This window comes from Psammomys obesus, unplaced genomic scaffold (assembly GCF_907164565.1).
Source record: "Psammomys obesus unplaced genomic scaffold, mPsaObe1.curated_primary_1811, whole genome shotgun sequence".
NCBI classification, from domain to species: domain Eukaryota; kingdom Metazoa; phylum Chordata; class Mammalia; order Rodentia; family Muridae; genus Psammomys; species Psammomys obesus.
The window spans coordinates 15,293,715-15,311,843 of record NW_026585504.1 but is presented as its reverse complement, the minus strand read 5'-3'; the positions used below and the strand labels follow the sequence as shown (position 1 = coordinate 15,311,843).

Genomic DNA, 18,129 nt, shown 5'->3' with positions numbered 1-18,129 from the left:
CGCCGTGTACCCCTCACTCCGCGCGCCAGTTCCAGCGGTGTTTGGGAACCATGGCTGCCGCCAACCCGTGGGACTCAGCGTCCGCGCCGAGTGCAGCCGGGTTACTGCTGAACCACTTGGTGGCTTCGGGGATAGTCACTGAGGTACGTGGGCGGGGGGGCAGGGGGGCCGCTGCGATGGTGTCATCAGGGTGGCGACAGAATTCTGCTGTGAGGTGGTGGTCGTGAGTGACCGCTCAGCGGGCGGCCTGCGCCCCTTGGAGACTGCGGCGGTGACCGTTCTCCCGTGGGTCCTCTGAGTGTGTGGGACCGAGTGGATGGTGTTCCCCGTCCTCTGTGCTTTGAGTGCCTGCAGGTATGAAACAGCGCCCTGCTTTTTTTTTTTTCCCTTGCAGTTGTCCAACCTCCTCTCGAGCAGTGCTACTCAACCTTCCTAATACCGCGACCCTTTTATGGTTCCTCGTGTTGTGGTGGCTCCCCAGCCATAAAACCATTTCGTTCCTGCTTCACAGCTGTAAACTTGCTACTGTTAGGAATCGTGATGTAAACACCCGTGTTTTCCGACGTTCTTTGGCGACCCCCTGACTGTGAAAGTGTCATTGGACACGAGCCACAGGTTGTAGACTGTAGAGTGGGGGCCAGTGAGAAAGAAATACTGCCAGGTACTTAAAACAAGCATTTCCAACAATGTCTCTTGATGGGATTTATTGAAGCATACTTGGAGCAGGAGGCCCGGAGTACAGAAGAACTCTAGTGGAGACTTTCAGGGGGAACATCTCTTTAAGATGTGTGTTGTGTGTGTGTGTGTGCTGTTGCACTGTGAAGATTTTTGAGGTGAGAATAAAGATTAGCCCAAGAAGTGACTTTTAGACATGTACACAGGACAAGAAGGAAGACAGAAAAGAGAGAAATTGAACATGTGAAGGAATAATAGAAGATGGGAATGTGGAGTAAGAAATCAAGGACATTAAGCTTGAAGAAGGGAAACCTTAAAAAAAGGAAGTTGAGGGAAGTTAGTTAATTCATCTGTAGAAATTAGCAATGCAGACTTAATGGAAGATTTTCTTTTTTTTTATGCATGGAAGAGTCGTTAGAGACTTCTTGTTGCAGGGTATTTGCTCTCATTGTGATCCCCAAGATTGTGAACTGTAAAAAACTGTCTTTTGTTTGTTGTGGTTGAGCCCTAACACACACCTTTACTTTAGGGCTTTCTGTACATGGGATTTAATAAAGTTAAACCCTAGGTTAAGAGAAGGAGCAAGTAACCAATTGACAGGGATTAACAGACAGGAGGAACTTTGAGAGAAGAGTATTTAAGACAGTGTGGAGAAGAAGGGCACTTTAGCTCTTGGGGTTTTGGCTGTTGGGTTTTTCCTTCTGGGCTGTTGGGTGAGCTAGCAGGCTTTTTCCTTCTGGGCTGTCAGCTGAGCTAGTACCCTTTTAGCTTTGGGCTTTTGACTTTTTTCGTCTGGGACATGAGTTGAATAGGAAGATCAGCTGGGTTCTTTCTCTGCCTCTCTGAGCTAGTAGGTTTTCACCCCCCGGCATCTGGTTCCTGAGTCTTCATTGGTAAAATAAAATGGTTAGGACTTTTAGGATTTTTCTTTTTTTCTTTCTTTCTTTTTCTTTTATAACAACAACTTCTGATATATCCTAAAGTATTTAAGAAACCGAGACAGCCAGATATGGTGACACAAGATTTGTAATCTAAACACTTGGGAGCTGGAAGCAGGAAGATTGCTTAGAGTTCAAGGCTAGCTTAAGATACAGAGTGAGGAGACCCTGTCTCTACTAAACAAACAAACAAAACACCTGAAAAGACCAATAAATTCACCCAATATCACTCAGCAAGTTGGCAGAATTAGATCCCAGAACCCTCTCTTTTTTTGACATATCATCTTTTAAAATGAATTGTAAGTAGCCAAGCGTGGTGGTGTACTCCTGTAATCCCAGAGTCACGGACCATCAAGGGCTACGTAGCAAGACTCTGTCCCTAAATAAATAGTGGTAAAATAATGAGGGTTAACTGTGGTATAAGATTGTGTTGTGAAGGATTCTGGAGTTTTCTTGAAGACCCAGCATTGCTTTGAGTGCTTCATGTGGTCATGGCTAACTAGCTTCCACAGGCGCTGCCACAGTACTCTTCAGCTGAATCCTTTCTTTCTTCTCCCTGTGTTTTCTTTCTACAACATTGCATAGTATTCTTGCTTTGCATTGTGCATTGTCATAAAACTATTGTATTATTTCATTGCTTAATGCATTTGAGACTCAGTGTCCCTCTAGAAATTGTTGATAGAGGATACAAGTTCCTAAACCATAAAAGAAAGATACCCATAGATTAGCTCAGGCATTATAAAATGATGGGTTTTTAGATACCTTTTTGGGTGATGTGGTTTTATGGTTTTCTTTCTATTGTCAGGTAACACACATCAGCCAGGTTTATGTTTTTGTTTTTTTTTTTTTTAAGAAGGATTTCAACTGTGTAGCCCTGACCTCCTGGAAGTAGCTCTGTAGACCAGGCTAGCCTCAAACTCACACAGAGATCTGCCTTCTGAGTGCTGGGATTAAAGGTGTGTGTGCAACCATGCCCTGCTAAAGCCCTGGATTTGATCTGAAACACCACATAAAAAGGTACTGTGACTTAGGAGGTGGTTCAATCAATAGAGCACCTATCAAACAATCATGAAGGCCTGAATTTAGATTTCCAGCACTCACATACAAGCATAGTAGAATGGCATGTGTCCTAGAGTTAGTTACACATGAGACTCAGTGAGAGGCAAGAGATAGTTTGAGCTTGCTAGCAAGCCAGTCTAACCCAGTCTGGCCAATATGTTACTAGTATGTTGCCCTCTGGGCTAGAAATATTTAGGTTCTTGTCCTCTTATCTAAAGAATTGAAAGCAACTTTATTCTGAGTAAAGCAGTAACACAGAATATAGAGGGATACAGTGTCAAGGTTGACAGCAGGCCACTACAAGGTCCCCAGGTTACAGCCTGGGCCCTAAAGGAAAGAGTTGGTTACTTAGGGGCACGGTTTGAGTGGTTCTCTACTCTTTTTATTTTTTTAGACATGTTTATTTTATATGTATGAATATTTTGCCTGCTTGTATATATTTGCACCATGTGATGCCTGTTGCCCATGGAGGTCGGAAGAAGAGGTTGGATCCCCTGGAACTGGAGTAAGCCACCATGTGGTTTCTGAGAATTGAACCTGCAAGAACAACCAATTAACTGCTGAGCCATCTTTTCAATGCTGATTTTCTACTTTGGTTGATGGATTAGGTCAAACATTCTTTTTTTTCTAGTGTCCATGACCCTTCCCATAGCGTCTGATTTTAATCATATATATGCTGTGATGGTTTATGGCCTCCATAGATTCATGTAGTTCAATACCTGGTTCCCAGTTGGTAGAAGGATTTCACCTGTTTGGGAAAGATTAGGAAATGTGGCCTTTGTGGAGGAGGTTTATCATTGAGTGTGGGTTGAGGTTTCAAAAGCCCATACTATTCCTAGTTATCTCTCTGTGCCTCATACTTGTATCTCAAGATGTAAGCTCTCAGCTACTACTCTAGGGCTATTTCCGCCTGCTGCTATTCTCTTTGCCATGATGCTCATAGACCCTAACTCTATAGAACTATGAGCCCCGTATTAAACACTTATGGAAGTCAGGTGATTAATGGAATTTTGGCTGATGTCCAGCTCACAGATAGATCCCGTGATTCCCCAAACTCATTCTGTAGTTATTTCCCCAGGACCAGAATGTATATTTGGGGTACTTAGAACTTGATCTACTTAGAACTTGGCAGAATTCCCATATTGGTTTCCTGATCTGCGGAGTGAGGAAGCCATTGGAGTTGCCTCTTCCTAGAGTTGCCTCTACCAGGAAAAATAGTGAATCAAAGAGTGTGACTTGGGCGGAATGTACAAATTAGTGCCACAGTCAAGCACTTGAAAGATGCAGGGGCGGTTGTTCCACCACACCTTTTAACTGTCCTGTCACGCTAGTGCGGAGACAGATGGATCATGGAGGATGACACCTGGCCACCAAAATTTTAATTCAGCTGGGACACAGTGGCACATGCCTCGATGAGGATAACTTCAAAAAATTTATATGTGGGATCTTCACCAAGCCAGTAAGAATCTGGGGCTCTCAAAGCCCGCATTGTTACCCAGCTCTCCTCAGCAACTGACTGAAGGCTTCGGGCAAATTTTAGCTGGTTAACACCATGGTGGACAGGCTTGCTGTAAGTTGCACCCTTAGAAACTGTGTTTGCGGCCACCACGGCAGACATGAATCCTGTAAATAACAGAACCTTGCTTGGCCTTGTATCCCCACCTTCTTGCCTTAGCAGGCCGAGTGGGGCGGGGAGCCCTGTGCAGTGCAGACAGCTGGCCGTATTGCCAGCAGCGGACCCTCAGAAGAAAGCGCATCACCTGGGACTGCTTCTTCCTCCATAGCTCCTGATATATTTGTACACACCCATCCTGGCTCATGTGATGGCTGCCGCCAGAGGAAAGGCAGCACATGCCTTTAATCCCAGCACACATATAACACACACACACACATACATACACTCTCTCTCTCTCTCTCTCCTCTATCTATCTATCTATCTATCTATCTATCTATCTATCTATCTATCTATCTATCTATCTATCTGTCTGTCTAATCTATGTACCTACCTACCTACCTCTGTCTTGTGCACACACACAAACCTAGTGTTATGCTGTATGCTGAGGAAGTGGAGGTATGATGATCAGGAAGTTCAAGGACATCTTTGACCATAATAAAGCAAGCTCAAGGCTAGCTTTGGCTACATGAGACCTCATCAAAATAAAATAAAAACAGAAGATATGCATTTTCTGTTTTAATTTGTTCTTTGTGTTAGGCACAGTTTTGGACATAATGTTATTTTTAGTACCTTGTATATGTTATTTTAGTATGCAGACTTTTTGTAACATGCTATGCCTTCCCTGTTCATTTACCAATAGGAGATGATAGATATATCTAAGAAAATGGCTCCTTGCTTTGAGAACTTTTCAAGATTACAACAGATCTCAGATATTCAAACTGAAATTTACCAGGTAAATTATGAACTTTCCACTTTTACTTCTCTATTTTAAAAAGTATGTGGTATGCTGGGGTGTTGTTCAGAGAAAACGTGGATGCTTAGCATACTAGGGGACCTGGGTTTGATGCCCACAAAATATTAATTGGTTTGAATATTTTTCTTTTACAATTAAATCAGTGCCAAGTGCATGGCTGGTAGGTGCTTGGTATAGTGGTTAATTGTAGTAACAGGAAGGCAAGATACCAAAATGAAAAGCTCCAGTGACTTCCCTGGCTTTTATATAAACCATCCTTCCATCCCATTTAAGGAATATATATATGTACCATGTTTCTGTGGGATCTCCATTTTTATTAGTGTTTTAAGCTTATAACTTTAGGACACTTTCTGAGTGAGCTAAAGTTTCCTTTTGTTCCTCAAGTAGAACAACCTGGAAATTGAACTTCTGCAGCTAGAAAAAGATACAGCAGATCTTATTCATCCTTCTTATTTAGGTAAGTTTACTTAAGAGAATAGTTACTAGGATTTCAGCTTGCTCTTGAATTACACCAGTATATAAACACCAGGCAGCAGAATTCTAATGACATAATCTTAATTAACCCATAATTAACATGTTTTCAGAGTTTTTTGTTTGTTTTGTTTTTTAGGTGAGGTTTTACTAGAAAATAACATAAGAAAGTGACCAAGTTGGCTCCTCTGTTAATCTTTTTTTTTTTTTTTTTTTTCTGTTGTCACAACAAAATACCTGAGGCTGGATAATGTACAAGGAAAAAATTATTTCCTCACACTTCTGGAGGCTTCAGGGCACACATTCACTCAGCGGTGGCGAGGTCCTCATAGTGGATGCCATTGTAGCACTGGAACAGGACAGGATCCAGAGTGGCTTACGGATCCATCTCACTCTTTTATAATATCCGTTCCAAGAGAACTAACTAGTAATCAGAACTGGGCAGAACTAAGGTTTTTTGTTTATGTTTTTTTGAAGCTCAGGCCAGTAAAGTTTAAGAAGTAGAATAATGGCCTGGAGAGACGGCTTATTAGCTTATTGGTTAAGAGCACTGGCTGCTTTTCCAGCGACCAACATGTCTCTAACACCAAGCTCAAAGAATCCATGTCCATGGGCACCAGGCATGAACATAGGATACACAGACATGCAGGCAAAGAACCCATACACGTAAAAATAAAATTTTAGAAAAGTATAAAAAATAGCACTCTGCAGCAGGAAGGGTTTTTTTTTTGTTTGTTTGTTTGTTTGTTTGTTTGTTTAATTTTGTTTTGAGACAGGGTCTCACTGTGAAGTTCTGGCTGGCCTGAAACTTACTATGTAGGCCAGGCTGGCCTTAAACCTCTGAGATCCACCTACCTCCTTAATATTTCAATTAAAGTCCTGTGCTGCCACACCCAGCAGAAAGGGGTCTTGAAAATGAGTTGAACTAACTTTTCTATAAGGGCATTGGTCTCACTGACATAATTGCTCCCTGTTCCTCTTCAAAGCCCTAAACAATCTCCCAGAGCCACCACACTAAAGACTCAGCTCTCAGCACCGATTGTTCCCAAACCTTAGTAGCTTCAAAAGACAAGAGATCACTATTTAATTTTTTTGAATGGTCTGTAAAAATAGCTGAAGTTGATAGAGTGCTTGTTTAGCATACTAGAGGCTCTGGATTTAATCCCTAGCACTCGGTGGTTAGAGGCAGGCGCTGAGAAGTTCAGAGTCATCCTTGACTACATAATGAGTTTGACGCCAGATTGGAATGCAGGAAACTGTCTCAAAAACAAACCAGAGTTAGAAAGATATCTCAACAGGTAAAGGCCCTTGCCACCAACCCTGAAACCCTGGATATAGTCCCCAGACCCACCCACATGACACATGTGCTGCAGCGTGGATGCATGCAGCCACTCCCACATACCAACAATAATAAATGCAACAAAACAAACAGGGCCAGTTAGGCGGTTCAGTGGGTAAAAACCCTTGTGGGTAAAAGCATTTTCTGCTAAGCCTGATGTCCTGAGTTCAAATCGTGGGACCCACAGAGTAAAAGGAGAGAACTGACCAAAAAGTGTTCTCTGACTTCCACATGAACACTGTGACATATGCTTACACATATGTACACAGAATTAATTAATAATTTTTAATTGTTTTTACACAAATATTGGGGGGAAAGGAAAAAGTAGTTCAATGTTAGAGTGCTTATTTAACATGTATAAGGTCCTAGGTTCAGTCCCTACAATACTGCAAAAAAAAGCTAAAAAGAATAAGTTTCCTGAGGAAAAAAATTCTGAAGTTGTGAATGTCTTACAGTTACAGAAGAGAGTGTTTTTGGAATAAAGATTTAAGAATAAAAGATCATGGATGTGCTGGATGACTAAGCATGTAAAGGCACTTGCCATCAAGCCTGATGCCTTAGTTTAGTTCCTCAGATCCACATGGACGTAAGGAACCCACTCCTGAAAGTTGTCTTCTGACCTTCACATTAGTGCCTTGGCACACATGTGGGCACTCCTGCAAGCACACACATACATTACACTCTAAGTTTTTGGGTTTTTTTTTTTTTCTTTAGAGAATAAAGGTCATGCTGTCTACAATCTACTCTCCGATAGGTCCTTTTGAAAACAAAAGGGCATATGGATGGGAGTGAGGAAACGACATGTTAAAATTGGTTACTATTATATGATTATCATATGAAAATAGACCCCGGATTTAAAAACTAAATAAGAAGTAAATTTGAAAAACACAGCAAAGAATTTATTGCTAGAGTTTGGTTGTTAGTCAAAAAATGAAGCTAAAATCGATGTTATCAAAGAAGCAAAAGTAAGAAAGAAGTTTACAGAGCTTGTGGGATGAATTTACTTGATTTATGTGTTTATTATATGCTTTGGAGTAAGGAACTCTTTTTTTCTAGAGTAGGTCTAAGTCCTAAACTCAAGTGATCCTTTTGCCTCAGCCTGAGGAGTGCTGAGACTAGGGGTATTTGCCACTATACCTCGCCTTAGATTAATGCTGACTTTAGTTGTTTTTACTTTATTTTTTGAGTCTGGGTATTTTGCCTGCATATGTGTGTGTGTACTGCTTGTGTGCAGTGCCCACAGGCGACAGAAGTGGGCATAGGATTCTCTGGAACTGGAATTACAGATGGTTGTGAGCTGCCATGAGGGTCCTCTGGAAGAGCAACAAGTGGCCTTAACCACTGAGCCATTCTGCAGTCCCCAGGGAGGAAATTCTTAACAATTCTAAAACATACTTGTCCTGATGCTAACTGTGGTTGCCATCTCTGGTTTATGTAGTTGAAAAGTGTGATGCTCTGCAAAGCATGAATAACCATCTGGAAGCAGTGCTCAGAGAGAAGCAGGCCATCAGGCAAAGACTGCTGAGATCCACATGTGAGAAGAACTTGCCATTGGAAGCCGTTTATCACAGGTTAGACCAAGAGGCGAAATGGAGAATTATGTGTGTCTTGTAAGGGAGCTTTTGTTTAGACTGGAGGTAACTTGTAGCATAGTTCACAAAACAATGTATTATTGGTTGTATTTATTAACATTACTACTATTGATGCATTAAACTGGAAAGTGGCCTTTTTTTGGTAAATAATTATAACTGGTAAAACAAAAGGGCCAAACCATACATGGTGGTGCACACCTGTAATCCCAGCAGTCGGGGAGGCAGGGGCAGACAGATCTCTGTGAGTTCAAGGCCAGCCTGGTCTACAAAGCGAGTCCAGGACAGCCAAGGCTATACAGAGAAACCCTGTCTTGAAAAACAAAAAATTAAACAATAATAACAAAAAAACAAAATGAAAGGGCCAACCTAGTTTACAGAGTGAGTTCCAGGACTACATGGAGAAACCCTGTCTCAAAACAAAACAAAACAGGACTTTGTTTTGCCAGTTGTGTTCTGGGAATTATAAATTATGACTATTAGACCCTAACATGCAGCATGGTGGGTAAATTTATTTTATTATATGTAGACTGTTTTCTATGAAGTAATTTTATTATTGCCTAAAAATTCTGTTGGTATTTAACAAAGATAAGACATTAAGAAAAGCAAAAACTGAAGAAGCTAGGTGTGGTGGCGCATGCCTTTAATCTCAGCATTGGAGAGGCGGAGGCAGGTGGATCTCTATGAGTTTGAAGCCAGCCTGATCTACAGAGTTTCAGTGCAGGCATCCAGGGCTACATATCGAGACCCTGTCTTAAAAAGACCGTAAGGGTAACAACAAAACCTGGACACAACTTTTTGGTTTTTTTTTTTTTTTTTTTAAGCAGGGTTTTTATATGTAGACTGGCCTCAAACTTCCTGTGTAGATGGACTTTGTTTTTACCTCTACTGATAATATATCTCAAAGTGATTTTAAAAACAAAACAAGGAACAACAACAACAACAACAAAAAGATGAGCTGGATAATAATTTTGAAGATTTACCAATGCAGATTCAAAAAAAGTATATGGTAATTTTCAGTGTATTTTCCCCTGGTGTCTTCTCTGTTATCTGAACCAAGTGGTTTTATGTGAGATGGTTATTACTAAACAGGTTTTTTTCTTCCTCCTCTTCCCTCTTCTCCTTTCTCCTTTTTGAAAAAGGGTTTAATATGTAGTCCTGGCTGGCCTAAAACTCACTATGTAGACCAAGCTGGTCTCAAAAGTCACAGAGATCCTCCTGCCTCTGCCTTCCAAGTCATGGGAATAAAGACATGTTCCACACACCCAGTTCCATTGAGTTATATTTCAGTTATGAATAATTTGCCTTTCCATTTTTATTTTTACTTTTTGGGCCTTTTGAGGGTTTCACTGTCTAAACCTGGCAGTTCTAGAACTTGATCTGTAGACTAGGCTGTCCTCGAACTCACAGATATCTGCCTGCCTTTGCCTCCTGAGCACTGGGATTAAAGGTGTGTACCATGATGCCTGGCTCATTGTATTTTTTGTTTGGATGACAACCTAAGTTTTGTCTTAAGTAAAAGAGAAGCATGTTTTTAATCAGTGATAATTCTGTTAAAAAGTTAATGATGCTCATTAGATTTGCTTATTTCAAATTAACAGTCCTAATTAAATGAAAAGAAACAAAACAACTAAAGAAAAGTTAACTTTTTTCTCTTTGTATTACTTTTCTTTTTTACCACTGTCACAGAACACCTTACAGAAGCAACTTAGCTGGGGAGAGGCTTGTTTTGGCTCACAGGTTAGAGGTAGTACATCCAACATGATAGGGAAGGCACTATGGCCGGGGCAACTCCATCCGTGGGGCGGGAGCTTGTAGCATGGCTTGTGCACATCTCAATGGGTCAGGACTTAGAGAACACCTTCAAGGTGCTCTGCATCTACCAAGTCGTTCCTGTGCCCCAAAGTCACAAAACGGCACTTCCTGACAGGGACTAACTGTTCAAACACAGGAGCCTATGGGATAAATTTATGCTCCAACCATAACACTTTCTTTCAGATATATGGTAAATTTGTTGGAATTGGCTGTGAGTTTCATTGAGAAATTGGAAACCCATCTTGAAACAATTAAGAATATCCCTCATTTGGGTGCAAACCTAAAGAATATGGTGAGTATTATTAATACAGCTACTCTTCATTCTTTTACTAGAATCTCAACTGTGTGACCTTCCCATTTCACATTTTTGTTTCGGTTTTATTTTTGTAGATAGTCTCATGTAGCTCCAGCTAGCCTCAGCTCCTAAGTTAACTATCAAAGCAGTGTATTTCATCATGACATTCTCATGTGGATATACAACCACCCTTTGTCCTCATGTGTTTTCCTCTGCTGCTGTTGTCTCTCATCTCCTCCATTCAGCTCTTCTTGGCCCTCTTGCTTCTTCAGATAGTGCCTCCTTTTGTTTTCATGTCACAGGTATTCTATTACTCTTTTTACTCTCTCTTAATATCTCTTCCTGTCCTTTAACTGTCTCCCTTTTACTTTCATGACACCCCCCACTCATACACACAATTCAAATCTAGAACATACGTATGAGACGATTTACCATGTTCTTAACTTGACTTATTTCACTTTGAGTTAGTCATCATTAAAATCATGAAACATAAAAGAAAAACATTTTCTTCACCAGGCCTGGTGAAGAAACTCTAGCCCTGGGATGCCTGAAGAAGGTTGTTAATGGAGTTTAGGGCTAACCTGCACTAAGTAGTGAGTTCCAGACTAGCTTAAACTACAAAATGAGATTCTGGCTTAAAACAAAAGTAAACATGTTTGTTTGTTTATTGGTTTTTTCAAGTCACGGTTTCTCTATGTAATAGCCCTGGCTGTCCTGAACCTACATTGTAGATCAGGCTGGCCTTGAACTCACAGAGATCCTGCTGCTTCTAACTCCCAGGTGCTGGAATTAAAGTCATGTGCTACCACCATCTGTCAAGAAGCTTTTTTTTTTTAAACATTACTTTAAGGCTGGTGAGATGGCTAAGCAGTTAAGAGCACTGGCTGCTCTTCCAGAGGACCTAGATTCAATACCCAGCACCCACATGGCAACACACAACTGTGTAATTCCTGTTCCAGGGGACTCAACACTCTCACACAGACATACATGTAGTCAGAACACCAATGTACATAAAATAAAAATAATAAAGTATTAAAAAAAAAAATATATATATATATATTGCTGTAGCATCATTTCCATATTGTACTTTCTTCCCATCTCGTTCCCTTCTTCTCGACCACCCCATGTTCTTACTGTATAGCCTAGGCTGACTTCAAACTCATTGTCTTTTTGCTTCTGCCTTCCAAGTGCTGGGGTTTTAGACATGTGCCACCATACCTAGCAAGATAGATACTTTTTACTTAATAGGATTATGTTTGTGTAAGTATACAATAAAATTATTAGGATTTGCTAGCTGTTGATCACAGTAAGACTTTCAGTACAGGGAATTGGGAACAGGATAGGACATAGAAAGACTTTAGAAAGCTTTCAGAATTAGTTTGAAGAATCAGTAAAATTTGAACTTTATCAGAAAGACTAATGTGGCCAAAGCAATAGTGTGGGGAATGTTTTGAACAGAGAGCACACATAGCTTAAGGGAAAGCAGTTTCCACTTTGACTGATGCATAAGGTACAATGTTTTCTTAAGAAACACCTTGAAAAAAAGACTAAGGAATTTATTATAGCCAGGTGGTGGTGCTGTGCACATTAATCTCAGCACTTGGGAGGCAGAGACAGGCGGACCTCTGTGAGTTCAAGGCCATCCTAGTCTACAGTCAAGTTCCAAGACAGCTATAGCTGTTACACACGGAGAAACCCTATCTCGAAAACAAACAACAGAAAAGAAAAAGATTTATTTAGGCAGGTTCTTACTATGTAGGACAGGCTGATCTTGAATTCACTATATGGCTCAGGCAGGCCTTGAACTCACTGATTCAGTCTCCCAGTAGACAAACTTTAGAGTTTAGTCTCTGAATACTGGAGAACCATTGCTTTTTTTTTTTTTTTAATTTTAATTTTTTTTTTATACCATTGCATTTTTTTGTTGGTAAGTGGGAGTTGTAGTTTTCATGGTGTGTGTGTGTGTGTACATGTGTACATATGTGTACACAGGTGAGTACAGGTGCCTGAGGTGTCATATTCCTTAGGGCTAGAGTTGTAGCTGTTGTGAGCCAGTTGACATGGTTGTTGGGAACCAAATTCAAGTCCTTTGAAAGAGCAGGAAGCATTCTTAACCTTTGACTCATCTCTCCAGCCCCTTGATTTTCATTTCTGTTTTAATTTTACATGTAAGGATGAATGCTTTGCATGTATGTCTGTGTGCCATGTATGTGTCTGGTGCTCTCAGAGCCCAGAAAAGGTATCAAATCCTCTGGAGCTGGAGTTACAGACAGTTGTGAGCTGCTATGTGGTTGCTGGGAATCAAATCTAGGTTCTCTAGAAGAGCAGCCAGGGTGCTCTTAACAGCTAAGCCATCACTCCAGTCCACTTTCAGTTTTTGAGGAAGGATACAGAGGAGTGAGTTGGTTAGAACTATGCTTTACTCGTGGAGAAAATATTGATAGACTAGATTGAGCCCTACCACTCAAAGTATGGACAGAGAGGACCATTACCATCTGGAGTATTCATCTCCAGCACCAGAAGAAAAGAAAACTGTAGAATTGCAGACTTCAATCTCCCTACACCTTTAGAATCAGCTTAAGACAAGTTTGGTGACATACACATGCCTGTAGGGGATGATGAAGTAGGAGAATTACCACGAATTCCAGACTAGCCAGGTATAGTGAGAAAGCCTGAGGTTATTTGTATAGAGTTTAGATTGATAGTAAGTAAGTGATCTCACAGACAGAAGATATGTAAGGTTGGGTTGGGGGCAGAGACACAGTTATAAAGGAATTTTTGCAGTAAGGGACTAGAAAAAGATCAGATACTAATTTTTATCTTTGACGTATCTATTTCTGACATAATAATAATAAGTTTTTTCTTTTCTTTTTTGTAAATTTTATTTTCTTTTTTTTTTTTTTAATTTCAAATGTTACAGAGCAAGGCTTTAGCCAAGATGGATATTTTGGTGAACAAGACAGAAGAACTGGCAGAGAATATACTCAAGTGGCGAGAACAACAAAAGGAAATTTCCCTGTGTATCCCTAAGATACTAGCTGAAGAAAATTACCTTCATGAACTTGAAATAGTGCCTCCTTTATCTTCTGTTTCTAAAGCTCACACCCAAACTGTTAATGACAAGTGATTGCCATCTTTACTCTTGCTTAATTACATGTCGTTAAAGAAGTCTGTTTCTAGGTTAGTACGACAGGGATATTGATAAGTGTTTGTTGCTAGCAGCACTGAAAGAGCCCTTTTTATATTGGAGGGCCAGAGAGCTACCTCAGCAGGGAAAAGCTCCTGCTTCAAGCCTGACAGCCTGAATTCAGTCCGTGGGATCCCATATCAGAAGGGGATCACTGACTCCCACAGGTACGCCTCTGACATGTGTCATCATGTGCATGTGCTTAAATCAAAGTAACATGTAGAGAGTAATAAGAGAAGGGAGCTGGGGAACATTGGAGTCCCAGAATTTCAGGTTCATTAGAATCAAACTGACCTTTTTTTTTTTCTTCACATATTTTCACTCTTCAGTGGAGCTAAAAATGATCAAATATATATATATGATAATTTATTATAAGTGAGTTGAACATTCTTTAGACAGAAAATTCTATATTATATCTTTTTAAAACATTTCTGAATGAGAGTGTTCTTCAGTCTGAAAATGTCTGTGGTGATCATTTCTGTGAGATTGCAGAGTAGCTACACAGCAGGCCTGTTACCCTGTGAAGGCTTGATAAGGTGGTGGTTCCTGGCTGGCACACCTAGGAGGATGCGAAGGGGTTGGTGTGACCTGGCTGTGACCCACTGGTTTGTGTGGGACACTTGCTTTCTTTCTGAGAGTCTAGAGTGTTGGTACATACCAAGCAGAAAGTCCTTTGCTACTGGTCCCTGGCAAAATTCCAGAGCACCACATCCCTAACAGTTTTGGTATTAGAGAACATTTCACAAATGTCACAGTTCATTTGCTGTACTAAGTCACAGCTGTGAGTGTGAGGACACATAGAAGATCGATTAACCTGCTTGTATTCTTAGGATTGCCTGGAAAACATGTTGTGGGTGTGTGCTGCTAGACGTAGGACAGGCAAAGAAAAAAGATGAAAGGGAAAAGGGAGCTCTTGTGCTATAAAATTTAGAACTTTTTGTTTTGATACTTCTATGTAGCCAAGACAGAACTTGAACTCATTATATAGCCCAGGCTGGTCTCAAACACATGATTTTTCCTTGCCTCAGCCTCCTGAGTACTGGAATCACAGACATGTGCCATCATATCTATCTACAGTTTAGAGGTTTGTAATGGAAAATACTGATACTCTTTACCTACTTAGAGTTTTTCTTAATATAGAGACGAGTGGGCTGGAGAGATGGTTCAGTGATTAGGAGCACTGACTGCTTTTCCTAAAGACCCAGGTTTAATTCCCAGCACCCACATACCAGCTCACAACTGGCTGTAACTCCAGCATCTGAAACCTTCAGACATACATCCAGGCAAAACATTAATGCAGTAAATAAATAAGTAAACTAATAAACTTTAAAAAAAAAAAAGAGACTAGTATACTTAAAAGTAGAGATACTTTAAAGTATGCCCATAGGATTACATTCTATTTGTGGGAGTTTATCATACCTGTTCATCACACTCTTAAAACAAGACTTCAGATGATAGATAATAAATGTTCACAAGGAAGCAAGAGCCTTACCTTCCACTCTGCCCTGAAAAGGGCCCTGTTAAAGCAACAGATCATTGTTTTAAGTCTACAGCTTTTTACAAATGTGCCATAGAAGAGTGGTGCTGAAATTTTGACCATTCCCTAGAAACTCAGAAAAAAAATCTTTATTTGTGTTTCACCTCAAATCTTTTAACATCTAGTCATTTTCTTTGAATGATTTCTTGTGTACTTACATGTAAACTTTGATTATACTAATGTTATTAATACATTCCTTATGATTTTGTATTTTTTTCCATTAATGCCTCAAAATGTAAAAATAAACTAATTTCAACTAAATGTGGCTCCAATAAGAATCTCAAGTAACAAAAAGAAAATACTCTTAGCTTGACATATATAACATAAAAGCATTGGCGCTATCCAGTTCACAAAAGCTTAAGGTACGTTAAGCCTAAATTATAACATAAAGTGAAATCTTTGTACTAGTGTGGTCCGTAAGTGCTGATTGGTGTGTGAGAGCAAGAAATGGAGTGAGTCAGTGTATAGAAGATAGAGTTACTTAGGAGAGTGAGACACAAGGTCACAAATAGCCTGGGGGCCCTGGGATTTGCTGACCCTTATGTTGGGATAACAAGTGTGTGCCACCACACCCACCTTCTGCCATCCTGGGGCTGGAATGATGGCTTTGTGAATGTTAGGCAAAGTTGAGCTACATCCCTACCCTTGAGTGAAATAATTTAGGAAATTGTAGTGTTCCAATTGTGTCACACTCAATAGCCTGAAGATAGAAATATTTCAGCAGCAGTTTTCATTGCAAATCAGCATGAAGAGAGAACCTATCCAGGAACCTGGGTTTCCAAGTGAGTCTGTATTGCAAACCAGCTGTCTAATATGTTACTCTTGGTGCTTTCAAAGGGGCAAGAAAAGGGAACTTAATGACTCATTGCTGAAGTGGCTTCCTGACTGGTCTTTCTGGGTTTCTACTCTCCTCACGTCTCAGAATAAGCCTTTAAAGGTATAAATCAGGGCCCTTCTCAGCCAGTAAAGGCTTGTGCCACCAAACCTGCAGACCTGAATTTGATATCCAGTACCTACATGACTGCCAACTTGCCCGCTGTTGCTAAAATTCCTTCTCAGAGGGCAACGTAAGCAACGTCTATCAGTCCTTCTAAGGTCCCAACAACAGAGCATGAGTTCACCAAAGTTCACTGTGGAGCTGATGAGTTTATTGGGCTTCCTTGCAGAGCATGGATAAGGAGTAACTTAAAGGATTGTGGGTACTCTTCCCCCAAAGCAGTCTTTACCAGCAGGGATGGTGGCTTTGATTTTGTTGTTTTTTATAGCTGCATAGCTAGAAGACACCCCTCTTTCTCCCTCTCCCAGAGTGGCTGCATACCCAGGTGGCATTCCCATGAACTTCCGGGATGTGAACAATCAACAATCCCAGCTGGGATGAGCTGATCCCCCAAAGATGGTGGTTAATTTAAAAATCAAGTATGACATTCTTGGCTTCTACTCATGTTCAATGGCAAACACACACACAAGTATAAAACAATTTGAAAATAAAAACATAAAAATCCAGTTGGGTATGGTGGAGCACGCCTGTAATCCCAGCGCTCAGGGAGGCAGAGGCAGGCAAATCTCTGTGGGTTCAAGGACAGCCTGGTCCAAAGCAAGTACAGGACAGCCAGGGCTACACAGAGAAAGCCTGACTCAAAACAACCACAAAACCAAGACAAAAGAAACCATATAAATTAGCTAATTGTACTCTTTTCTCCAAAACTTTTCCATGGTTTCCCAATTCACTGAATAAAATCCAGAGACTACTGTGGCCTCATGTTTATGTCGTGATCCTGGCTCTGTACCTTCATCCATCCTAACTAAGGCTGTCTGCATACACAGGGCCTTATATTGACCTGCTCCCTCTGTCTAACCTTTCACACAACAGCATGGCTTTGTTTGTTTGTTTGTTTGTTGATACCAGGTCTTACTATGCAGTCCAGGCTAGCATGGAACTCAAAATTCTCCTGCCTTGACTGAAGCAGGCCTCTGATTACAAACCAGCCCTGATGTCATGATCCTGTTCTCTGTGCAGGATTTTTTTTAAAAAACGTACTCTTAAATTTTAATTTACTGTACATTTAAAACTTTTTTTTTTTCAAGGTTTCTCTGTTTAACAGTCCTAGCTGTCCTGGACTTCCTTTGTAGACCGGGCTGACCTCAAACCCAGTCATCTGCCTCCCTGAGTGCTGGGATGAAAGGTGTGTGCCACCATACCTAGCTACATTTAAATTTTTTAAAAAACTGTTTTACCCATTACTGTACTTTACCAGCTCTATAAGGGCAGAGGTTTCACCAGGCTGATGCGTTCTGATTGTTTAGACAATGCCTGCCTTAATAGAGGCTTACTTAGGAAACTCTATGAAATAACCAGCCTTAATGTCCTCAGCCTTCATTGTCCCCAGCCTTAATGGCCTCAAATATATTGGAATGTCACTGCTATCAGTGACTGCTTTCTTTAAGAGTCTATATAAAATAGTAACTTGTTCACCCTGGTGGTGAAGGGCTTTTGGTTCCTTCGTCTTCCAGCTGGGCTTGAGGCTTTAAGGTTTAAACAGCTATTTCTTATTTGAATAGACCAATTCCGGTCAGACAGCATTTGCTCTGTACTGTAGGTACTGCGAGGGCGGCAGTGAAGTCTCAAGGCAATAGAGAGAAACTTGCCAGTAAGTTAGAAACAAAAGAAAAAAGAAAAAGAATAATTATTCCTCATTGAAAAGTCCTTAAAACTACAAAACGATTGGTTTTGCACGTTTCATTGTTGTTTTGCGATAGGATTTCACGCTGCACCCCAGGCTGACCTCAAACTACGA

The 18,129-nt window shown here is 40.6% G+C and overlaps 1 protein-coding gene across 3 annotated transcripts; it reads left to right on the top strand.

Moving 5' to 3' along the window:
• Positions 1-3: 3 nt before the first annotated feature.
• Positions 4-15,570, top strand: Haus2 (HAUS augmin like complex subunit 2). 3 transcript variants are annotated; one of them, XM_055591749.1, is made up of 6 exons: positions 4-143; positions 4,988-5,080; positions 5,489-5,558; positions 8,350-8,482; positions 10,499-10,607; positions 13,531-15,570. In XM_055591749.1, the coding sequence occupies exons 1-6, from the start codon at positions 51-53 to the stop codon at positions 13,735-13,737; spliced, it is 705 nt and encodes a 234-aa protein (XP_055447724.1). In that variant the 5' UTR covers positions 4-50; the 3' UTR covers positions 13,738-15,570. The 3 variants fall into 3 exon arrangements, with proteins under 3 accessions (XP_055447724.1, XP_055447787.1, XP_055447864.1); XM_055591812.1 differs by lacking the exon at positions 4-143 and adding an exon at positions 232-354; XM_055591889.1 differs by lacking the exon at positions 4-143 and having other exon boundaries at positions 5,001-5,080; positions 5,486-5,558.
• The last annotated feature ends 2,559 nt before the right edge of the window (positions 15,571-18,129 follow it).